We start from the raw sequence: 24,090 nt of genomic DNA on the forward strand, positions 1-24,090 counted from the left end.
CGTGTGCTGCAAAGTCAGGTGTGCCCGGACAATTAGGATGCATCGGAGGGCTGCTGCAGTAATTAAACCAGCGCTTTGAGATTCAGTCGTTACCAGGGAGCCAGTTGTCTCCCGTCCCCTCCTATCGCCCCATTCAGCATCCACCCGGTGATGGGAGAGCTGCGCCTCGAGGGGCTGCTGCAAAGCCCCTGAGTTTCCCCGGCTCGGAGGCAATTTGCTTCTTTAAATTTAAGAGATTTTCACCCTAAGTGAGATCCCGGCAGCCCCGAGCAGGGAGGGATGCTCTTGACCCCGCACATCGCACCAGCCTGGACGTAGCTCTCTCGCCCGGAAGCATCAGCTCAACCCCAAGGAACCCAAACCTCGTAAAATAAAAGCAGTTTTAAAAACATCCTGCCCTGCTTGCTGTCAACACCTATAGACGAGGGCCCTGCTGTACTTCACCCCAGCCCTTCCCACCCCAGGGCGGCTCGGATGCTGCTCTCAAGAGCAGGAATGTTCTCCCCCCGTGTCCTTCAATCGCTCACCGTTTGCCTGCAAAACCCCACTTTTATCCAGCTGCGAGCGATTCAACCCAGAGTTTTCCTCTCCCAAAGCCAGAGTCGGTCCCCACTGCTCCGAACTGGGGCAGTTTTACCAACAAGTCTCCACGAGAAAGACTTTTGAGCCATTGCCTGGCGGCGAAGGCATCGGGGCTGGTCAGTATTTTGGCTTTTACACCCCTGGTTGTGCCCTCCCGGCTCAGGCTGGGGGAGAAGCAGGATCCATCCCTGCGTATCAACCGGCTTCGTGGAAAGAAGGAGGCGGCAGGTGAAAAAGGCGCTCTGCACTGATTTACAGGAGATTTTTTTTCCTTTTTTTTTTTTAATAATCGACTAGAGGCATTTAGCGAAGGGGCTGGGACGCGTCCAGCCGTGCAGGAGGGAGCTCCAGAGGGATGCCCGGACAGGAATGGGCAGCAGCTCCCACCTGGGGCTATTGCTATTTTATCAGCTTCCCAAGGGTTTGAAGGCAAGCCCTTTGCCTTCCCCACCTTATCTCTGCAGGCCAGAGCGTTTTGAGCCTCCGCAACAGTTTTCATCCACCCCTTTAATAGCTGAGCCCAACCTTCCCAGCCTCTCGGCGCCCCCCCCAGATTCCCCCCACCAAGCAAACAGACACTCCGGCACATGTCCCCACGGCAAAGCCCCATCCAGCATCGCCCCAAACCCCTGTGCCAGCCCCGCCGCGCGCGGACCCAGCCTGGGATCCCGACCCACCAAGCATCCCCAAAGCCTCGCTCACCGCTGGGTCCGAGGATGGCCGCCGCGCTGCTCCCCTGGGAAAAGCAGTCCCACGGGTCCTCCCCGGGAGGCCGAGCACCCGCCAGGTGTGGGTGAATAGCACCCAGGGGCCCCTCTCCTGCCAGGTGCATTGTATTTAAGGTGTGGGAGAAAGCGCTGATAATGGGGCAATCCATTTTCCTCCCGGCAGGTTTGCTCCCAGCCAAGCCCGGGGGCAGGATCTGGGGGAAACCACCGAGAAGGTTTTGCTCAGCCACGGAGCAAGGGATTCCCGCCGCCGAGACCTTCCGCTTCCCAACACGGTGCCTACCCGGAGCCTTCCCGCATCCCTGCAGATGCGAGCGGGATTCATGACGGGTAGGCCGCAAAACCCATGCGGAGCCCATGCCACCTGGCAGAGCCACGGTTTAATTGCTCCGCCAGCGCGGATACGCTGCTGTAAGCGTAAAACGAACTCAGAGGCAGCCCAAGGTGTTGGGTTTTGGGGGCTCTGGGTAGGGAGCAGGGGCCGATCACCCCGTGGTAGGATGCCATGGGATAATCCCAGCAGCAAAGCCCCCGGGCGAGGAGTAAGGAAGGACCCGTCCTCACCCCGGATGCTGGAAAAGGGGCTGCATGGAGCAAGCAGCTGAAAATAGGGGTATATAAGTTAGATCTTCAGAAAGCAAGCAGCGCGGCCCAGGTCGAGGAAGGCCTGGATGCTCCAAGGATGACTTCGCCGCGCGCGCACTCACACACGGCCACAAGCGTTATCACCCATCGGATTTGCAGACCCAAAAATAGCCGCCAGCGAGCGAAACCCAACCCGGGGCTCGGCTCCCGCGGTGGCACCGCTCAAATCTCGGTGTCGGAGGAGTTTGGGGGGGTGGCTTGGCTGTCCCCTCCCGCGTTTCCCCCCCACCCCCCCCAAAGTCACGGGGCAGCGGCCAAAGCCACGAGACCCCGTTGGTGCAACGTCAGCTCGACGGTGCCAGCAGACACAGAGCAACAGCCGGTCCCCAAGCTCGGGGCATCGCCACGAGACCCCGTTGGTGCAACGTCAGCTCGACGGTGCCAGCAGACACAGAGCGACAGCCGGTCCCCAAGCTCGGGGCATCCCCGAGCACCTCAGGTCACAGCAGCCAGCAAACCCAGTGCCGCAAACCCCCCCCTCCCCCCGAAAAAAAAAAAAAAAAGCTAAATAGGTATTTATGGAGCATGACTTTGCAAGAGACCTTCACGAATCCCCCTGTGGGCTCCTAGAGCTGCTGCGTGACCGGGGATGATCACGGGAGGTGCAGTGCGGGAGGAATTCTGTCCCTTTGCCCCGCAGAAGGGCTGTATTTGCCCCAGCAGATGGCAGTTAGCGTGGGTGTCCCCTGCGGATGGAGGGGAGAGCCCCCGGGGTGGGGGGTGGTGGTGGTGGGGGTGGTCCCTGTGTCCCAGGCATCCCTCTGCCCCGGCTGTGCGGGGGGTGATGCGGGCAGAAGCGCTTACTTTCGTGCTCAGGGGAAAAAAAAAAAAAATTGGTTTCTGTGTGTCTCCCTGTTCCCCCCCCCGCCCCCAAGTGTTCCCCAAAAACCAGACCCACACAGGCACAATGCTGGCAGGCTCTGCCCGCGTCCGGCTGCCCTGGGCAGGGGGGGAGTCAGGATGGTGCCCTCACCCTGCCCATCACCGTGGGGCTGGAGGGGGCCGGGGGGAGCAGGTCCCAGCTAAGCTCTGCCCACAGGGGCTGCTGGCAGAGGAGGAAGGGAGGCGAGGCCGAAGGCTCACCCACGGTACCTGGTACCAGCCAGGGTTGCTGGGCTGTTTCTCTCCCACCAACTGGAAACGGGGATGCGGAACCAGCGGGTACCGCAGAGCATCCCTACCCCGTGCCTGCCGCTGTGATGGTGGGGGCCAGGCTCTTCCTCATGCCCTCTGGAGACCAACGGTGATACCTGGCACCCTGATGTCCCCAAAAAGGTCAGCCCACCCCCACAGCCGGGGGGACCGCTCCTCCAGCTCGCTCACGGTGCCGGCTGCCCAAAAGCCACCCAGGCGAGCGCAGCCCTCCAGGCGCAAACCCCGAGTCGCGGGTTTATTGTCCAAGGGGACCTTCAGCCCACCCATCTCCGTACCGCAGGGACCTCCCAGCACACCCAACAAAAAGGGGGCGCCCCGACAGCTCCCCCCACTCCCCCCAGGACCAGGCTTTGCTGTACAGACACAGAAAGCCTCCCTGTCCCAACAAAACACAGAATAAATAAACAGCTGCCAGGCACAGGAAAGCCTTCGGCCAGTTTTTCTACCTGGTGTTGCCAAGGGCACGTCTCTTTAACCCTCGGAGGAAGCTGCAGGTGTGAAGTTTAGGGGGAAAAAAAAAAAAAAAAAAAAAAAAAAAAAAAGCTGGGAATTAGGAATTGCTGCGCTTTCCCAGGGCTGCCGGGTGGAAAGGGTCCTGTACTGGGAGCCAAGCGGGAGCTCACGTAATGTCTCCGGGCGCAGGGCAAGGCTGCCGGGGGGTCAGGTTTCTGTCCCGGAGAGTAGTGTAAAAATAGAGGTGAGGAAAGGGAATCTGCTGAGCAATGGGACAGCAGGACCACGGGGAACCTCAGCCAGGGCAGCCCCTTCCCCAGCAGCCGGGCAGGGGAGGGTGGAAACCCCAGGACAAAGCACAGGGGGAAGCCAGGCGGCTCCCTTCGATGCCCCGGCTGGCATTAATCCCGCTAACGAGCCGGGTCTTTCTGCAAAGCGGGATCAGCTCCGCTCCGGCTCAGAGCAACAATCCTGTTACGGGCCTAGGTGGCCATGACAGAAGCGGCCAATTAGTCCAGCCATCGTCAGCCGCCCCCCCGGGGCTCCCCGCGGCCCCCAGGATGCTCTCCAGGATATCCCTGGTGGAGCAGGCTCGGGTTGTCCCAGTGTCCTGGGGCAGGACAGCCCTTGATGAGCTAATCAAGCCCTAACGAAGGGCTGGAGCTGGGTTTATCCCCTAGCCCACATGTGCATCACCGGGGCAGGACACACACCCCACCCCACCCCACCCACCCCCGAAATCCCTGCTGGGGTGGCTGGGGGGGGGGGGTTCAGCTTCCCCCTGGCCCCCCCAGCAGGGACCAGCCCTGTGCTCCAGCAGCGAGGGCTCATGGAGGCTCCTGAGAAAGCCCAGGCGAGCCTGGGGAGGAAACATAAATCACGGTGGCCGAACAATAGCCCATTGTCGGGCGGTGCCACCACCCCAGCGCGTCCCGGGGAGGGCTGGCACCCGCAGCACAGTCCAGGCCAGCCACGCAAGACCCTCGATAGCCCCGTCCTGTGCCCCCCCCCACCCCCACAGCCTCTGGACCCGCATCCCGGCTTTGGCTGCAGCACGACCGTTGCATTAATCCGCAGTGGTTTTACTGCTCTATGAACCCTGTGCAGCCCCGACGCCACCACACCCCCCCCCCTACCCCGGGTCACCCTCCCCGGCGCTGGGCTGGGACAGGTGAGAGCGCTGGCTGGGGGCCAGCCCCGGTTCTCACCCTCGGGCTCAGGGGCTCGGCTCCCCGCCAGCCTTTTTGTCACCCGTTTCTGCCGCTACGGAGCGGAAAGGGGAACCCAAACCTGCCAACAGCAGAGACGGTGCCTGGAGCCGTCCCTGCGGTGACAGCGGGGTCCCCACCGGGAGCTCACAGCGGATGTCCAGGGCTAACAGCCACCTGCAGCATCTTGGTGCTCACGCGCCTGATGTTTTTAAGTTCAGGTCAATAGAAATCTTCAGCATATGCTTTATTTTGGGGACAGCCGAGGGAGAAACATGTGTACAAAACCCCGTGCGTCTGGAGGGAGGGTGGGTCACGTTGAGACACGTGGGGACACCTCTGAAGCCACCCCCACGGTGGGAAGGCGGACGCCCTCTGCTCTCCTCCTTCTCCACCGACGTAGCTGACCCCAAAAGAGTTACTACCTGGAAGAAAATAGCCCCATTTGGCAGCTGTACCCGGGTTGTACTGATGCCACCGGCACCCGGTAGCCATCCCTGGGTGGGAGCGTTGCCCACCCCGAGCCTCCAACCACGGTCCGGCAGCGTGGCCGTGGGCCCGCCTGGCAGGAGCAGCGGCAGGAGGGCTGGAGCCTCTACCCGGGGGGGTTTAGCTCCTTTTTCACTCCCTGTTTTTATTCTTTGCCTGTGAAATATTAATGGCTCGTGATTCATCACCAGCAAGAAGGAGATTACGGACACGTGTACGTATTCATGTGGCTCTCCGATACACGCGCGCGCGCGCACATATATATGCAGATATGTATTCAGAGGCGCCTCTAATCCTCCAACGCCATTGTTAAGGCTGTTTTGGGGATATATCGCACATTTATCCCCATCCTGGTGCTGGCATCTCATTAGCCACAAGCCAGGAGCGAGCTCAGCATCCCCGCGCTGGGCTCAGCGGGGGCTCGGCGCTGCCGCCGGCATTTCAATTAGCGGCTCTGTCCCTGGAGCCCTGGAGCCACCAGGGCCAGTTACACACCAGTGCCAACCAGTTAGGCTCCAGACTGGTGGGATCCCTCGGGATTTACACCAGAGGGACCACCGACAGGGTTTAACCCCCCCCGTTTATGGCATATATGCAAGAGGTGGTGACACCGCGACGCAGCCAGAGTCCCGTTTAGCCTGCAAGGGAGCCAGGAAGGTGGCAACGTCCCCGGCATGGCGAGGGCATCAAGTGGTGGCTCTTTACCCCCAAATCCCCGACTTCTCTCTCCTCTGGGACATCCATGTTTGATCACAGCAGCTCCCTTCCGCCCGGCCTCGCCTTCCCCATCCTTCCCAGGAAAATCCCCCCGACCGGCCCCACCGTCGCTCCCCGCCCGGGATGTGCCCGGTTTAATTGGTTACCGGCTCCTGCAGGCTTCGAAAGATGAAAAGCCCTCGACAGGAGAAGTGTGGAGCGTTCATGGTTTATTAATGGGGAGCCGTCATTATTTTACCTTTTCAAGGGCTCGGGCGATAGCGAGGAGGGAAGGAGATGGGGGGGGGGGGAGCAACACAACCCCCTCCCTGGTTTTTTTTCTCCGTCTCCTACCCTGGGGTACCGCCTGCGTCAGCCCCACAAGCGAACGCCGCCGCCGCTGCTTTCCGACGGGCTGTTTTGCAGATTTATGGTGGTTTCCCCCCCCCTCTTCAGTAAAACAGCATGGGAGAAGCAAACAAACAAAGCAGCAGATGCGAAGGGCCTCCAGCGCTTCATCACCGGGCTCAGCCGTCCCCGCGGGGGTCCGGCTGGGGAGGAGCATCACCCCCGCCGGCGCACACCCCAGCCCGGCCCCGGCCCCTCCGCCCCAGCAGAGATTTATCGGCCGACTACCCCATCGTTTTCCCAACTCCCTTGTTTTCCACCGCCGCGTCACCCCGCGTCTCCCGTCCAAATGTTCGCCGTGAATTATCGTCCCCAAAGGGTTGGGCTGCGAGCCGCCGCGATGGCAGAGAGGAAAAAGTGGTGGGTGGGTGTGTGTGTGGGGGGGTGTGTGTGTTTCCCTCCCTTCCCTGAGCATCGCTGGACCAGAGCTTGACACCGGGATGCTCCGGAGTGGTCCAGACCTCGCCACGGACAAATCCTCCCACCCCATCACCGGGATGCGACGCCGCTGCGGAGCGAGGAGAGGGCAGGGCAGCGGCGCGAGGACGCGGAGCAGCACAGGGGTGCGATGGTTTTCAAAGGTTTTGGGTTTTCTTTTTTTTTTTTTGTGGTCTTTTTTTTTGGGTTTTTTTTTTTTGTTTTTTTTGTTTTTTTATTGGCATAAATAATTCATACACCGTCACCTCACCAAACACTGCACGAGAAACCACGGGAACAAATGGCTATCCATTTCTGCAGGTCACAGAGATTCGCACTCAGTCAGACAGCTGAAATTATAAATACTTTCTTCAAGTGTAGAAAACGTTATAAATGTTACTGTACAAATTTACAGCGGGGAGATCCATCGTGCCTTTCTCAGCGGTTTTTTCTTTTGTTGTTGTTGGTGGTGGTGGTGGTTTGCGGGTGATATTTTATTTCTTTTTTTTGCACCAGAATCAACTGTTCTTTTCCAGTGACGAGAGTTTTGCAACGACGACAACAAAATATATATATATATATATATATATTTATGTATATACTTATAAAAAGAAAAGGGGAAGAGGAAAAGGGAAATGAAAGTCAGCTCATTCTGCAGCGGTCAGAACTAACACAGAGAAAACAAAGCAGGCCATCGAGTTCGGTTTGAAACTGTACAGGATTTAGAGCTCGTTATATATGTATATATCTATATACATACATATAGAGATATGTATATATATTTATATATACCTTATGTACAAGAAAATGTAACAGCGTACTTTATAGGGACCGGAAACTAAAGAAGGCTTTTGCAGCTGACCAAGCTTCCCGAAGAATCACTGTTTGCCAAAAATAAATATATATATATATATATAAAAATTAAAATAAATTAAAATAAATAAACAGGCGAAGAAAGGAGGGAGGAAAGCGAAGGTGCCCAGCAGAGCGCCGGCCACCGGCGGGCTCGACCCGGGGCTCCCCGCGGCACTTGGAGGGGGGGGGGCACAGACATGGCACCACCAACACAGACCCCTTCTCCTTAGCGTGGCCAAAGAGACCGAGCCGTAGGCAGCACCTCCTCCATCGACAATTGAGCAGCTCCTCCGCTTCCAAGACATTCATTTCTGCCTCCTGTCTGTCTCACATCTTCATCATCTCGGCTCTTGCCATGGCCAAGTACCGGATAAATGTCATCGGGGCTGGAACTCCGAACTCATCATCCCCAGGAACCGCCCAGCCACAGATCGGCAAAGATATGGGTTAATTTGGCGGGGGGGAAGGTGGATAGAAGCAGCAGCAGGACCGGGGGGATATAATTTAGCAGCCAAAGGAGGATGTAGGGCTTTGGGGCCATGAAGCATCACCGCTTCCATCGCTGGTAGTGGCTTCACTGCCCAGCCCCAAATGCCGTGTTCCCCACGAGCATTGAAACGCCGGAAAAAACCTCAGACAGCAGCAAGGTCAGGGACGGGGAAGCGTCAGGGACTCGGTGGGTGACCCAAGGGACGAAGCAGCTGAAGGATTGGGCCAGCAGAGCATCGCCGGGGGCTGCTCTGCTGCAAGAGCCCGGGGACGTACCCTGGGCTTGGGGACGGTTCCCTCCGTCTCCAGCTGCTGCTCCAAACTCCGCCGTGCTAAAAGCGGCTCCGCTCTCACCCGGCGCGTCTGGAAATAACCCGTCTCTCCTCTAGCTCACGCAGCTAAACTGAGCCACCGGATGGACCTTCTCGCTCCTTCGGATCTCCTATTAGAGGGCATTGTGGAGAGCTTCTCCTACATTCTCTCCCTGCTGAAGGGCTGGATATTTTTAAACTGGGGAAAAAACAACCCCGCACAAAGCCGGAGTCAAAAAACAAAGACCAACAACAACAACCACCAAAAAAAAAATAAAAAAAGTAAGATTTGTTGGTTTGATTTTTTTTTTTTTTTTTTTTTAATAATTAAGACTTTCAAAAATAAGAAGGCATGATGCAAATAACGCGGCTGCATCAACAACCGTTGCTGCGCTGAATGGAAGGGAAGGAGCTGCTCTTCTGAGCTAATTTATGATAAATACAGGGCAGCTATTTTTCCATCGATACTATTGTGTGACAGCTCTGCTCCTGGCCCGGCTGAGACGTTACAGTGAGGGAAGGCGGGGGGAGAAAGAAGAGGGAGATGAGGGAAGAGTTGGCAAGGTTTGTTGGCTGTAGGAGCACTTAAGCTCCTTTCAGATGCCCAAAATCCAGGGGAGAAACGCTTGGCCAAGGCCACCGCAGTGAGCCCTGGGCTCCTGGTGAGGACCTGACGCCGTGGGGCAACGAAACCCACACGCTCATCAATTCCCTTGTTTCCTGGAGTCTCAGCTGATAAAACAGAGCAGGCATCTGCCAAGGGCTGGTGGGACCCCGTGGGGGAATATGTCAAGGTGAGACTTTCCCGGCAAGTGGAGGGCTTGGGGCACAGAGAGCAAACCCCCAGTAAGTCTTTCAAGACGGACGTTGTACCTTCCACCAAAAATCTGCACAACGTCTATCAGGCTACAGCACTTTGCCACCCCCGGTGCTGAGCATCACCCACGGTGTCACCTCCTTCATCCTTCCAACACGTTCCACTTGCTACTGCTCGCCTAGGAAGTTCACACCTACTTAGGAACTAACATCACCGAGCGAGAAGGACATCACCTTTCTACAGCGGTCGCTCCATCCGAACATGGTTTGGGGACCGGTGATTTCATGGCGAGACCTCCCTGCGCCCCCCCCGCCCCCGGCAGCCGAGACCTCCGGCCATGGGGGTGTGCTCCCTCCCACAGAGCCCGGGACCACGGCGGGTGAAGGCATTGGTGAAAACTCAGAGAGACTCTGAGGATTAGTGCAACGTTTATGGCACACGCGCGCACACGCGCAGGGGATGGAGACAGCAGGGGAGAGCTGGGATGGGGAGGACGGGGGGCAGAGGACATCGCTGCTGCGGCCCGGGGTGGGATGGAGATGGGGGGTGGGGGGCGGCATGGAGCATCCTCCTTCCTCACCGGGATGAGGTGATGCTCAGCCACCTATGCCCAGGGGACCACAAACCGCCCGTGCTGCCTGGTGCAGGGGGCAATTAACACAAACGAGGGCTCATCCCACCCTCGCTTGCTTATCCCACTTGGCCTCAAGCATCAAAGGCAGGTGATCCTCCTTCATCCCCACTTCGTACAAAACATCTGAGATCAAGCCGCGACCGCAAATGTCCCAAAAGCATCAGCAGGAGACTCATCCAGACCTGACCCTCTGGCAGCAGGCTTGGAGGCCGGATTCACCCCCCCCTGCTCCTCCCTACCTCCGATTTTATGCTTATGCATGTGTGCAAATGTTAAGAAATAAAAGCACCTTCTTACACGCCCCCACAATTAAAGTAGCATCTCTTCCTAGCTGCAATCAAGTTCCTAATCTTCATTTACTTACGCTAAAGCGGTTCAAACGCCGGCAAGGGGGAGTTAGAGGAGCAGCAAACGAACCAGGGCCGGTTAGCTTGCAGAGCCTCGTCATGTCTCCAAATTAAAGCTAACTTAGACTACGATTGAATTATTTGGGATGGTTCCTGTCGAGCAGTTACGCTCAATGAGGGCCTGAAAGCGCAATTGGCCATCATCTGTCGCTTGACAGCTCGTCTAATGAGGGGCTCGAGGGCCCATCCCAGCTGGTGGGGAGAGGGAAATACCAGCACGCGGTATTCGGACGGCAACACCGGCTCCAAGACGCTGCCCAAAGAGCATCTCTTTGGGGAGGTCCGGGATTTGGCTGATGGCAGATGGATACGCAGAGGAAAAGGGTCCTGGGCACGGCTGCACCTTCAGCCGAGACGTCCGCGAGGGGCTGGGGAGGGAGATGCTCTGTACAACCAGAGCCTGTCTGCGTGCCCGGGGAAGGACCCCCCAACCCCGGCCACCCCCCCTCTGCCCAGCCCCACAGCATCCCCAAACCCGGGGCTTCGGCAGCGCCTTCGGGAGGGAGGGTGGAAGGCGGGAGCAAAGCGGCCGGAGGGAAAGGCTCGCTGATTAGATACGCGCCGGGGCAACCGGCTGAATTAACAGGAGTGTGGAGATGCGCCCCGCCGAGAGGGAGACCGGGGGTGGGAAGGGGGGGCGAAGGTAAGTGGGTATGGCCGGGAGGTAGAGAAGCCACTTGTGAAAGGTCACGGCTGCCCGTGAAGGGGCTGCCGGGGCGCGGGGGAGCGGGACCCCTCCGGCTCCGCAGATGCATTTCCCCGCGGTGGGGGGGGACGGCTAATAGCAGCGGCACTCCCTGGCCCCAGCAGGCTCCAGCACTAAACTCATGAATCAGCAACATTTCCCCCTCCCCCCCCCTTTTTTTTTTTTCCTTCTTTTTCCATTTAAAAAAAAAAAAAATAAATAAAAGGAAATGAAATAAACCCACCGAGAACCAAGAAGCAACCCCTCCCCAGCCGAGCGGCACGAGCACTGACCGTGCTGATTGGGACCGGAGGAGCCCTGGGGTGAAATTGAAGCTGTCTGCCCCATGGGTTGCCCCTGCTCGGAGGGGAACTGGCCCAAGACCTGACCCCGTGTGCATGGAGAGCCGCCCACCGTCCCCGTCCCATGGCAGACGGGCATCCCCGGGGCTCGGCCGCCACCTGGGCTCCTCCAGCCCTTGCAGAGAGGCTTCACGGGGTGAAACGCTGCAGGGGAAGAGGCTCATTCCCGGCCCGCTGTCGGTCCCCGGCGCCCGCTGCTCCTCCGTAGCGCCGGGTTGGGATGCGGAGAGGAAGAGGAGAACCGCAGGGGGAAGATGGCACCGTCCCTCAACTCCTCCCGTCACAGCCTGGAAGGGACACGACACAGCAGAGTCAGCGCCGGGCGCTTCGTCCCACGGCGAAGCAGGGCGGCTCGTCGCAAAAAAAAAAAAAACCCAAAAACCCAAATGGGTTTGTCACAGAGCTGCCCCCACACGCAGCAGCACGGTGGGAAGCCGTGAACTTCCGCAACTCCCCACTAGCCCGGTTTGGGTTTTCCCGGTGCCGGCAGCTCTCGGGTCCAGTATGATCCAGGGGGGAAAGGGCTTGTTGGGTACCACACACCTCGCCCCATCCGCATCCACGCAGGCTCCCCCAGCAGCAGGACCTGCGCGGGGGTTTTGCACCCCCCATCCCCTACGTGCGGGGATGGCAGAGCCCCCGGGGACCACAGATGGCTCATCCCTGAGCGCAGGGCTCCCGGCCGAGCAGAGAAGCCGGGACCTAACACGGGATGAGTGGGCCGGATCCGAGTCCCTGAGGAAGGAGGCAGCTCGGCTGGAAAGCGAGTGCAGAGCCAAAGCATCTTCCCTCCCTCCCTCCCTCCCCTCGCGCGTGGAGCGAAAGAGGGGGCCGGTAATAAAGGGGGAAGCTGCCGGGCAGCCAAAGCCGGTGGCAGGCAGAGCGTGGCTCAGTGATTGCAAAAACCTTCCTAAACCCAACCGAGCAATTACACAGCCTGCTGCTTTGGGGTTCATCAACCTTCAGCTTTCCTTGCCCGGCTGCCGGAGCCACCCTGGTGCCTGCTCGGAGCGTCGATTAGTAATTAACTTCCCTCCTGATTAACGGCTTATACGTTCCGGGTGATTTGGGGGCCAGCTGACCGCTGGCTTTGTGCTGTTCCCGAGAGCCCCTCGTCGGCCCCCAGCACGCGGGGACGGGAGGTGGCACAGGGGACATTCCAGCGGCTTTCGCTGTGCCCATAACCTTGGGGCCGCCCGCCCTTGGTGGCCCCATAGGAAGCAAGGGGGTTTGGGGAGAAGATGCAGGAGGAGAAATCGGCATCTCTAACCCTCCGTGGGGTCCAAAAGGGACGCCTGAAGCAGCCTGAAGTGCCCTCGCTTCTCTCCCTTGGCTCACCTTTGCCTCCCTCCCTCCACCCCCACTTCCAGCCTCCACAGTCCGGGGATGCACGGCCAGGAGATGGAATAATCCCCCCCCCGGCCCCGCCGGCGAACGCAACCCCGGCATGGGTTAGGCTTTTGGTCCTATTTGTCGTAATAGGATGAATTCAAGGGAAGAAAATGAGTTTCTAAGTGATTCTTCTGTGGTTTGCCTGCTGTTGCCAACAGGCCACCTCCTGAAGCCCTGACCGGGGACCCATTTACGCTGCGTTTGCCGAAGCGGAGAGATGTGACTAAGCCAAAGCAATGAAACGGAGCAGGACTCGGCCACGAGCTGCCTGCGGGAGAAGAAGTGACCGTGTTCTTCTCCCACCGCTGGAAGCTGCGATGGCTGACGCAGGCTGCAGGTCTGGGGAAGGACCCCAGGCAGGGCATTTCCCCCCCGCCCCACCCATCAGTTAAATCTGGGCAAAAGGAGGAAAAACCACCTTTCCGGGAGGGAAAACTGCTCTGAGCGTCATGCACAGGCAGGCACTGGAGCCCTGGCTGATATCCGCAAAGCAGATGTCCCCAAAAGAGATGTCCCCAATGTCCTGGCTCCAGCCTGCCCCTGGACCTACCCTGCTTCTTCCTCCCGGCGTTGGTGGAGCACATCGCCAGGCTCCTCCTGGTCATCTCCAACTACTTTCGCAGGCTTTTTCACCTCAACGAGGACAGCCAGCACTGCAGTGACAGCTGGCATGGGCACAGCACTCTGTCACCACCCTTCCTACCCATCCTTGCCCCTCCACATGGTATCAATATACCCACAGCTTGTCCCCGTGCTCCACCACCACCACCACCAGCCATTCAGCTGGGACAGTGGGGTCTTGCCACCATGGGGAAGGACGGGCAGGGGCAGGGACTTACTCTGCCGACTTCCAGAAGTGCCCGGGGTGGGAAAGGCGACGGTTGCGCTTTGGCAGTTTCTCCAACATGTCCATGAGCTTGGTGAAGGTGGGTCTCTCCTCTTGCTCGTAGGCCCAGCAGAAGAGGAGGATGTCCTGCAGCCACACAGGGTGAGCACATGAGCAAACAGACCCAGTCCCTCTCCCACCACAACCCCCGTGCCCAACGTTCACCACGCGAGGACCCTGTCTCCATCACCACATCCTTGATAAGGGCTGGGATGGAGGGGATGTGTCCATCCCATGAGGACCCAAGTCCATCACCAAATCTCGGTGAAGGACTGGGGTGGAGGGGATGTGTCCATCCCATGAGGACCCAATTCCATGACCAAATCCTGGAGAAGGCCTGAGGTGGAGGGGATGTGCCCATCCCATGAGGACCCCATCTCCATGATCAAATCCAGGAGAAGGCCTGAGGTGGAGGGGATGTGTCCATCCCATGAGGACCCCATCTCCATGACCAAATCCCCGTGAAGGACTGGGGTGGAGGGGATGTGTCCATCCCACGAGGACTCCATCTCCATGACCAAATCCTGGAGAAGGCCTGAGGCGGACGGGATGCCTCCATCCCATGAGGACTCCATCTCCATCACCGCATCCTGGTGAAGCGCTGGGGTGGAGGGGATGTGGAAGCTGAGCTGATTCCTGTGCTACAGCAGGACCAAGCCTCATCAGCTGCGGAGGGAGATGCTGGCAGATCCTGGGCAGCACAGAGTGTTTTTCAAAGGGACCCTCCACCCAGGCCGTGCTCCAGTGGGACACGTTCTCCCCACCACGCACACACACACGGGGCTCCAGCGCCTGCCCCACGCCACCTACCGAGATCTCCTTGCCCATCCCGATCTGGCTGAGGTTGGGCTTCATCCCTCTTCCCACCTGCCAGATTATTGCCTCCGCTGGCTGCGTCTTGAAGGGCCATTCCCGTGCGTGCAGCTCGTACCAGATCGTGCTGTTGGGGAGAGAGCAGGGATTAGCATTGGGAGGAGCTGGGAGACATCCCGGAGCGGGACATCTGGACATTGCACCTACATCCACCATCTCTCCCTGCTCCAAAATCACCGACATCCAGGAGATGCTTCATTCTGGATACAACACCAGAGGTGCTCGGTGCTCATTGCAGAGATACCACCTCTCCCATTTTCCAGATGGGGAAACTGAGGCTGTCAACTGAGAGCAAGCCACCAGCTTGCTGCAGCCCGTAGTTTACACCAGGGAAGAACCTGGCCCGTGGGCAGGAGGATGGAGGTCGATGGGGAGCACGGGCAGAGGCGTGGGCAGAGGCACAGGCAGAGCTGTCAGCCAGCCCGCTACATCAAGTGGGAATCTCCTGCCGGGCTGCAATAGCTCTTCGCCCCGCTGCCCGCCGAGCAGCTTAATAGATGATGCGGGGGGTAAATGCATGGTCCAGCTGCCGGGCTGGTGCTTCTGACTCTGCCGTCTGCTCCAGCTGCGCAGGGCAGCGAGCGCCGGGGAAGGATGAACCCGAGCACTCGCTTTCGCTCCCACTTTTCCCTTTTTTTCTTCTGCAAAACGCGCCCCAAGCTGCAAAAAGCCATCCAAGCCGTGGCGTGAACCGTCCCCGGCTCCCTCACTGGGTGATGGCACACGTGAACCCGCGGCCATCTGCCGCTGCACCGCTCCTATCGCTAAGCCAAGCCCTCCTTTCCGTGAGGACTCCCAAATCCAAGGGAATATCCCAAAACAAGGGCGTCTCCGGCCGAGCTGGCTGCCGCCCCCGCGATCCTCTGCCCCCGCTACCGCCTGGGAGTTCTGCTTCCTCGTTTTCTGGCACCCGGAGGCTGGATGAGCCCCGACTCCCACAGCGCTGGCCCCGGTTTCCAAGGCAAATTCCCCGGAGCTGCTTTTCCCTTCAAGGGATGCCATCACGGCCAGTTAAAGCAGCAAGAAATGGGGTTAAAATGGCATTAGGGTGGCAAAATCTGGTGGAGGGGGTGGGATATATGAAGGATCACTCTGGGACAGGGTGGCTCCCTGATTTTGGAAATCGGCTCTCCTGGTTTTGGAAGAACGCGCAGGCTTTGGCTATAAATCTCCGAAAATTTGAGTAATGTGAGATGCTCGTTGGTGCTGCGGGGGCGGCGGAATCGGGGTCGGGGGGGAGCTGGAGAGGGGCAGGTCCCGGGGGCAGGGGACGAGACGCTCAGGCAGGAGCGGGGATTTGGAAAGCGCCCGAATGCACCCGGCGCCCTCGAATTCAAGTTTCTAGTTGGGAGTTTGGGGCTTAGTTTTTCACCTTCCCGCTTTCAGGCGCATCCGAAATATTTAGGCTGCATTTTTGCGGGGCAGGGACGGCGCTGCGGAGAGCAGTCCGCTGCCTTTGCATGAGAAGACCACGCATCTGATATTCATTATTGCCGCTATCTCTCAGGCTTTGGCGAGCAAACACCGCCAGCCTTAGCCCCCTGCTCCTCATCGCCCTCACGCACACACTTTAATTTAACATTTCGGCCGCCTTCTGGAGTCTTTAAAAGATTTTTTTCTTCTTGCTGTCACTGATCCTCAAATGCCTACGGGGAAGCGGCAATGGCAATAACCCTCCGGATCATCCCTGAGCCTTGTGGGCTCAGCGGCGGGCAGCAGAAACAAGAAAAAGGGAAAACGTTGGAAAATCTTTTAAGGAAACTCAGGCTTTACGTAAGGGCAGAGCTCACACTCAAAAAGAAAAACTAAGTAACCGATTCTCACTTCGTTCGATACAATTCCTTAATTGCTTCTTTTTTGTTGTTCTAAAGCTATACCTCGGGGCGGAGGAAAAAAAAAAAAAAAAAAAAAGCCAGACCCTTCCCTTGCAGCTGCAATTACTGCGGTTTTTGATGGAAATATCGCCTCCGATAACAGCCCCGCGCACGCTAATCCCCCCCGCGGCCTTTAAGATATCCACGAAAAAATTAATCCGCCGGGTAAAACCCCCGGCCCTACGGGGTTTTATCGAGGGGTGACTGGGCTCCTGCCCTAAGGGAGGCTTCTTTTCAGATAAAGGGCAGGAGCCGTGCGCCGGTTCGCTGAAGGAGACTCATCGATTCTCTTCTTCTTGGCTTTTTGGCATCTCCTCCCCCCGGCAGCCCCTCTGCAGCCGGCTGGTGGGGAGAATCGGAGGGGTCGGGGGGCTCCCAGACCTGTGTCCCCGACCCTCTGCATCCCCAGCCGACATCCAGAGCATCTTCTCATCGGTACCCGCCCCGGGAGGATGCAGGGGAGAGATTACGCCAGGCTGGCATCCCCAGGATGCTCCGGATCCCATTGCCCGGAGCCAAAACAGGAGGATTTGGAGATTTTGGTTGGGGGGGAGGGGGGGGGTGTAACTCAAAATTTCTCAAAGCGGGAAGGTGCTCTGAGCCCATCGATGGGGATTCCCCCAGGCAGCGTCCCCTTGGCGTCGTGGCAAGAAAACGGTGTCCCCGTCCCCTCCCGGCTGCTCAGGGCAGCTCACGCCTGACACAACTGCGCCAGTTCTCTGCAGCCTGCCCCCTTCCGCCGGAGACTCACCCCAGTGCAAAGACATCCGAGTGCTTGGAGAAGGGCAGCTTGTCCTCCTCGGTGTCCGGCGAGAGCTGGCGGATGATCTCGGGGGCGAGGTGGCACAACCAGCCGTTCTGGATCCGCAGCTTGTTCTCCCGCCTGCCAAAACACGGATCCAAAGCCGTGGGTACCACAGTGGGGGGGATGGACATCACCAGCACGCCACCGGCGAGCAGCCCCCCAGCCCTCCCACCCTCTCCCTGGGGTGTTTAAGGCTGGTTTTCCCTACTAAAACCCTACTAAAACCTGCTAAAACTTCCCCCTAAACCCCTTGGAAAGTCGGGTTTTAACCCTGTTCTGAGACACGCTGGCACGGTGGCTTCGTGCCTGTCCCTGCCAGGCAGCAGGGCACAATTTGGGCACAGGATGGTGGCAAGGAGGAGCTTCAGGCCTGCCGGGGTGGTGATGGGGATGCAGGGTCTGCCGGGGCCCTCGCTGTGACCGTTGCACCAAAACACCTTAAAAGAGCCGGGGGCAAAGCATTCCCCGGGGAAAATCCCATCAGCGTTGACACCTGAACTGGCCCCGCTGTGGTTTGAGAGCAGGAGGTTGGACTGGGGACCACTAATGGTCTCTTCCAACCAAACCCACCCTACAATAATGGCTGGGAAATGAGTGTTTTCAGATGTTTGGCCCCAAACAGCCCTTCCAGCCCACCCTCCTGCCCAAGCCTCTCATGCCATCTCCCGTGGGAGCAGCCTGGCTTCGTTATAATCACCATTATAACCCGCCCCGTGAGATAAGTAGTGGCCAATCCTTGCTGTGACATCGCTATTAAATCCCAGGTTGCCACCCAAGAATTTCACTTCATCTTTAATCCCCCTCACCAGCCCCTCAGCTAACCTCAGCCGCCTTTTCCTCTACCTCCTCAAGGTCCCCCCTGCTCGGCACAAATACATGAGTCTCCTTTGGCCAACAGCTGAGGATGACGTTGGTTGCTTCTTCATCCTTTACATCCTCCAGCAGGCACCTAGGATGCACTCCCGGCATAAAAAGGGTCCCCGGGCAGGGAAACGGGCAGGGACCACCGGTGGTGGTGAACACATTAAACAGCTTGATCGTGTGTCCGAGCCCAAATTTGGCAGCGTCATTTGGCAGGAGGTAACGACAACTGTCCTGTGTCACGTTGGGCTGGAGAAGGAGGAGCCCACCATCTCGTATTGAGGAATTTCTCCCTGTTTGTGCTTGAATGAATCATAGAATTGCCTAGATTGGGAGGGACGTTTCAGATCATCTCGTCCAACCATCGACCTAACACTGACAAAACCCATCACTAAACCATATCTCTAAGCGCTACGTCTACCCGTCTTTTAAACGCCTCCAGGGATGGTGACCTCCTGAGGATGGCGATGTGCAAGGGTAAGGGATGGCTGTGGGGTTGCTGGGGCCAAAATGCCAGAGCCCAGGTCGCGGGGAACACCACCCAGGCACGGGCATCTCCATCCACCCCTGAGGCAGGCAGGACAACAAGCTCCTTCTGCAAACGCCGATTCCTTGGCTGGCTTTTCCCCCCCACGGCTGCGTGCACACAACCACCACAATCCCAAGATGATGGAGTCCGGACTCTTCTGGCCATAAAGTTGTCCCTGTCCCCAGGCATCACCCCTAGGTCTGGCAGCAACCGGAGAAGGAGCCCCCTCCCTAGAGAAGGAAGCTGCCGGTCCAGGGAATCGTTGATTGAGCCTCCGTGCCCCCTCTGGGGTCTCGACGGCTCCTCTTCACCCTGCTGCGTCGGAGTCATCGCCGCAATCAGCGGCTCTGGTGCGACACGGACCCTCCGGCCCCAGGAGCCACCGGCGAGAGCACTTTGGCACAGGGGGGAGGCTTTCAGCTCCCCAGCCGGCTCCCGACGCCGCCCTCCAGCCCTGCGTGGCTCTTAATTACAAGCCGGCATTAAGCACCGGGACAATTAGAAAAGACTCGGAGGAGCTTGCTCATCCTTCCCTGCCGACGGGCTCCGTCTCCGGGTAGGCAGCGGGGAGCCGGACGCAGCAGGCAGCACTCGGATCTTCTCCGCCGCCCTCAGCAAGACCAGGATTGCACTGGGGGCATTTATTGTTGCACACTCAAGTCGCCCAGGGCTGTGATGTCCCAGGAGCGGCGTTCAGGCTCGCCTTGGGATGCTCCAGGGACCAGATTTGGCTCCGCAGCTCCCGTGCGAGCCCAGGCTCCTCCTGCAGAGCTCACGTACGCCCAAGCAGGCAGCTACGGGTTCAACGAGCTTCCAGCAACGAGGGCTGAGCTTTCACGCAATCCCAAACGCCATGCAATTACAGCAATTTGAGGTTTCACGACAAAAGTTTGCTTCACTTCGTAACCGAGCGGGCCACTTCCACTAGCAGAAAGCAGCACAACCAAACGAACGCCTTCTAAACCCACTGAAGGACAAGGAAAAGCAAGAGTAGAAGGGCTCTTCGGACTACTCAAGACTCACCCCGCGCTCCTCTAATTACAGAGCAGCGCTAGCAAGCTCAACAATGTTTGAATAAAGGATAAATAAATCTAATTTTGCCAGGATAAGGCACTGGATTATGAAGACTCCGCAGAAAGTATTTTAGTTGTGATAGCCATCTTGTTTTTCAGCAGGGCAAGCGTGTCACGGCCCGAGTGGACACTGCAAACTCCTTGTGCCGGACGCTTTCATGAACTGAAGGTGAGCCTGCTCGAGGAGGACGAGGAGGATATTTAAGCCCCGCCTTTTCTTAACCCTAGCGAAAACAGGCCAGTTTGTAGTTCTCGTTCACATCTGAAGCAACATCCTTAACCTGACCTGCAAAAATTGGTTCTCTTCTCCATACAGGCTTGTCCGTGCAAGCCTCTGAGGACCCAAAACTGGGCTTTGTCCTTCTTCTTCATCTGAGAGAAACCAGAACCAGCAAAGAGCCCGCCCTGAAAAGGGAAATCAGACCCGCAGACGCTTGTTGCTTCAAAACTCACAGTGACCAATGAGTGAGGATGCCCAAAGCCTTCTGCCAGCTCTCCGCCAGCAGAAGACATGCGTGACACCAGCAGTCCAGGGTAGCCACGCTGAATGCTCCTCAGGGCAGAAATTTCCCCATTTTTCTAGCAAAACACTGCTCATTTCTGTCCAGCCTTGCATTTCTGACCATCCTTCCTCTCCTGAGTAACCTCCAGGACTTTACCCCCCAAGTGACAACACAATCTTGAGCAGAGATGGCCACGCATTGATCCACCCCATGGAATACCCCATTTCCCCAGCGTCTCCTCCCTCCTTTTACCCCCAGAGCATCTCTGACCTTCATAGCAAAGGTCCCTGGCAAAATATGGCCATTTTTGCCCAAATCCTTTTACCACTGCTGGAATGAGCTGCAACCTCATCCTGGCAGGACCCAAGTCCCCAAAACCCTGCCCAGCTGCTGATCCAGAGCCAAACCCCACTTTTCCGCTGCGGGGAGAGCAGCAGCACTGCTGGATTTCTTGGGTTTCCTAAGCTTTTGGCTAAGTTTCTGCTAAAACCAGATGATATTTATACAAGCGGAACGGAAAGGCTGGCTGCCCGGCCTGCCGCGAGCGGCGTGGGATGGAGAGAGGCAGTCGTCGCCTTTTCCTCTAATCCTTTGACTTCGTCACACAGGAATTAAAGAAAAATATAAAGTTTCCAAGGTGCGTTTTATCTCCTGAACATCTTCGCCACAAAGTGATGGTTGGCCATGACAACTTTTCCAGCGACAAAGCCCATCACGTCCATCAAGGACCAGAAGGCGGGTACCGCGCTGCCGGAGGAAACCTGCCCGAGCTGCCGGCACCGATAACGCCGTGCTTGGCCCGTGCTGCTTCTTGCACAAAGGGTTGAGTGAAAAAGCTCTCCCCCGCTGGGAAAAGTCAGCAACACTCTATTTTTTCACTTTAACAAAAAAGGAAAATATAATCTTTGTTCTTTTATCCCCTCTTCTGTTTCCTTTTCCCCCCAGCTTTGCTTTTCTTCCTTTCCACGGATGCTGAAACTCTTTGCCCTGCCGTGCCTACAGCTGGAAAACCTCCCAAAGCGCTGGGAAAAAAAAAAAACAAACCCACAAAACATTTAATAAGGGACATTTACCAAATGGGCTCGATTCCAAACCCAACGAGACCAAAAAAATGTCACAATGCTGTGAATTTTCCAAGCTTGGCTCTCATTTTCTCGGTGCCTTGCTCCATGCCCTGGCTTGGTACAGACACCACGGCCAGATGTCCGCAGCACCCAAAAGGTCACCGGAGCAGCCGAGGGACAGCCGTGGGGACAACAGTGCTTGACCCTGGCTGCCACTCTGGCTGCTCCGCTCTTCAGCCCAGAGGCAGGAGATGAAGCAGATGCTGGGGGATTTATAACGGTGTTGGGGAAAGGCCAAGGAACAAGCCATCTTTGCTGGCCCTAGTGAAACAGAGCCCTAGGAGCATCTCCCGGATGGCTGCGGGGTGGTTTGACCATGGAAATGATGCATCCCATGGGAAGAGGCTGGGACCCAGAGACCCTGCCCAGGGCCAGGTCCTGCCTCTCCGAACCAAACTGCTGGAGATTAGCACGCAGCATCGTGCTTCTTCCTACCAGTCAAAAGCAACTCTGAATTTTAAATGCTAGATTTAGAAAAGAAATGAAACAAAATCCAATAAAAACAAGCCGCGACTTCGGCACCCAAGGAGCAGAGCAGTTTGTTTTCAACCCTCGGCGCCGAGCCCGGCCCCACCTCGCTGGGGAAACTCCAGCCCTGCTCTCACCATCCCTCTGGGGCTTTGCGCTGCAAACCCAACGCTGGCGTTGAGCCGCGTTTCAAGGATCCGCCCATGGGGCAGAGGGGTTTCTGCAGGAGCTACACATCTCTCCCTCTTCCCAAAGCAAGCCTCCTCAAAACCAAAATCACGGCAGGTGAGATGGTGAAATCCTCGGGGCAGCCCCAGGACGCTCAAAGGCACCTTGTCCTCATGTCTACTGAGGCTGCAGACCCAGAAAGGCACTTGCAGAGGAGGTTTTTGGGCTCCCTCCTCGTGTTCCCAGCTCAAAGGGGAGCTCTAGAGGGAGGAATCCCAGTATTTTCACGGCATCATGTCCTACCTGCCCGCTTGGAGAACTCCCGAGATGCTGAAGAGGCCGAAGTCTGTGATCACCACCTTCCCGTTGTCGTAGAAAACATTTTTTGACTTGAGGTCCTTGTGAAGGATCCCCTTGGCGTGCAGGTAGCCCATTCCCTAGGATGGAAGTGAGAGAAAAATACCCCCAAATTGACAAAGCAGCACAGACAAGACGGGATAATGCCAGAGCAGGGGCAGCCCCACCATTGCCAAGAGGAGGAGAGCCCGGCTGCGAGCATCCCTGCGCCGCGGTGGCACGTCCACGCTACCGAGCTACGGCTGGGCCACAGCCGAAGGCTGCACGTCCCCAAATGTCCCCGCGGAAAGGGCAGGTGTCCAGGAGTTCCCTGGCTCGGGACGGGCATGGGGTGGCGCTCGCGGAGGGTGACGGGATCATGGCGTGGGCGTCTTGCTCTCGGCCGCGACAGCGCCCACTCATCTTCCTGATTAATCGGTTACGCAGGGAAAATTAAGCGGCGAACCAAACTGGCGGTCGTTTTCCTGAAGTCCTCTGCTGAGAAATTGATGATGATGATGTTTGCGCCTTCGTTCTTTTACGGGGCGGAGAGCAGAGGGGTAATAAGTCAAAGCTCTCCATCACTGCTACCGCGTTCCCCAGCTGGGCCATTAGTGCTTCCTACGTGCACACCGGCACCGTCAGCCTGGAAACAAGCGCCTCGCAGGAGTCCTGCCTTAATTCTTTTCCCTTAGGAAAAACTACTTGGTGGTTAATTAAAATTATTGCTAATGATGCAAAAAAAAGGCCACGGGTGGGAAATCCAAACTCGCCCGCACCAGGCTTGTTTAGCGTCGGCGAATCAAGCAGACTGCCGGCAGCTCCATGTGGCGGACGTTCAGCTCAACGGGATAACCGGCTCTGGGAACGGGGAGGGAGATAAAAGCCATTTATCCCGACTTCAGCAGGGCTTTCGAGGCTGTCTCACTTTTCATTCCCATAAGCTGACTCGGGGAAACTTGCTCTAGAGGAAGCTACTGAAGGCTAAATGCCAAACGGGCCAGCAAACTGTTGTTTAAGAAGAAATATCGGTTGTCCTCCACTGACAGGGGGGGATTTATTAACTGGATTTCCACAGGGGTCCATCCTAGGTCTGATCTTTTCATGTACCGTCATTATCCACCCAGGCGGTGGGACAAGAATATATTAAGTTTGCCGCCGACACCGAGCTGGGAGGCACGATGCAAACTCAGAAACGGCCCGGAAAAATTGGGAAAGCAACCTGAAAAAGCCACAAATCCTCACATGCAAATGCCCAGGAGCTGGGGAAAATCCTGAAGGCACCAAGGACCCACGGGGCTCGACTGCAGGGGCAGCCAGGGACCGCAAACACCCCAACCCAGAAAGTCACGGGGGTTTAACTGCACCCCTCGGCAGTCACATCCCAAAGATCCTCTGCTAAGGGATGCTGGAGGAAGGAAAGGATTCGGGGTTGTGGCTGGCCCCAAGATGCCACAGCTGCAGCCGGATGCCGGGACCATTCCAGGCACTGGGATTAATTAGGGGTCTGCAGCACGTCCCAGCACATGAAATAATGATGAGGTATAAAGATCTGCTTTAAAATGTCACCGTCACCTTCACAAAGCGCCAGGCTGGTGCAATTTGGATGCCGCCAGCCTGTTCCTCCTGCAAGGTGCGGTGCAGGACCCCAAGCACCCGTGGGGCGGGATGAGCCCCAGCGCCACGGGGATGCTCCTCACCCCTCTCCCAGCAGCCGGGGAGGGGGTGTCGGGAGCTCGGAGCAGGCAGCGGGGACTTTGCAGCCAGGCTCACACGGCAGGGACGGCAACGCATCTCCCACGCAATCAGCGAACGCAGCCAAGCCTCCGCCGAAGGTATTTCTCCAGGAGCTCTCGG

The 24,090-nt window shown here is 57.6% G+C and overlaps 1 protein-coding gene across 5 annotated transcripts in view; it reads right to left on the reverse strand.

The window, feature by feature from the left end:
• Positions 1-1,895: 1,895 nt before the first annotated feature.
• The window catches only part of KSR2 (kinase suppressor of ras 2), a 99,667-nt gene continuing 77,472 nt past the window's right edge, over positions 1,896-24,090 (reverse strand). For 2 of the 5 annotated variants that reach the window (XM_063350720.1, XM_063350718.1), the window contains 5 exons: positions 22,201-22,334; positions 17,118-17,249; positions 14,430-14,559; positions 13,573-13,706; positions 6,992-11,628 (listed from right to left, as the gene is read on the reverse strand). In XM_063350720.1, the coding sequence (XP_063206790.1) occupies positions 11,622-11,628; positions 13,573-13,706; positions 14,430-14,559; positions 17,118-17,249; positions 22,201-22,334 (537 nt within the window). In that variant the 3' untranslated portion in view covers positions 6,992-11,621. Of the gene's footprint in view, positions 1,912-4,921; positions 5,197-6,991; positions 11,629-13,568; positions 13,707-14,429; positions 14,560-17,117; positions 17,250-22,200; positions 22,335-24,090 lie in introns of those variants that run through there. The other 3 variants (XR_010073121.1, XR_010073120.1, XM_063350719.1) reach the window with 3 other exon arrangements.

The sequence above is a fragment of the Chroicocephalus ridibundus genome, chromosome 13 (assembly GCF_963924245.1).
Source record: "Chroicocephalus ridibundus chromosome 13, bChrRid1.1, whole genome shotgun sequence".
Classification (NCBI taxonomy): Eukaryota; Metazoa; Chordata; class Aves; order Charadriiformes; family Laridae; genus Chroicocephalus; species Chroicocephalus ridibundus.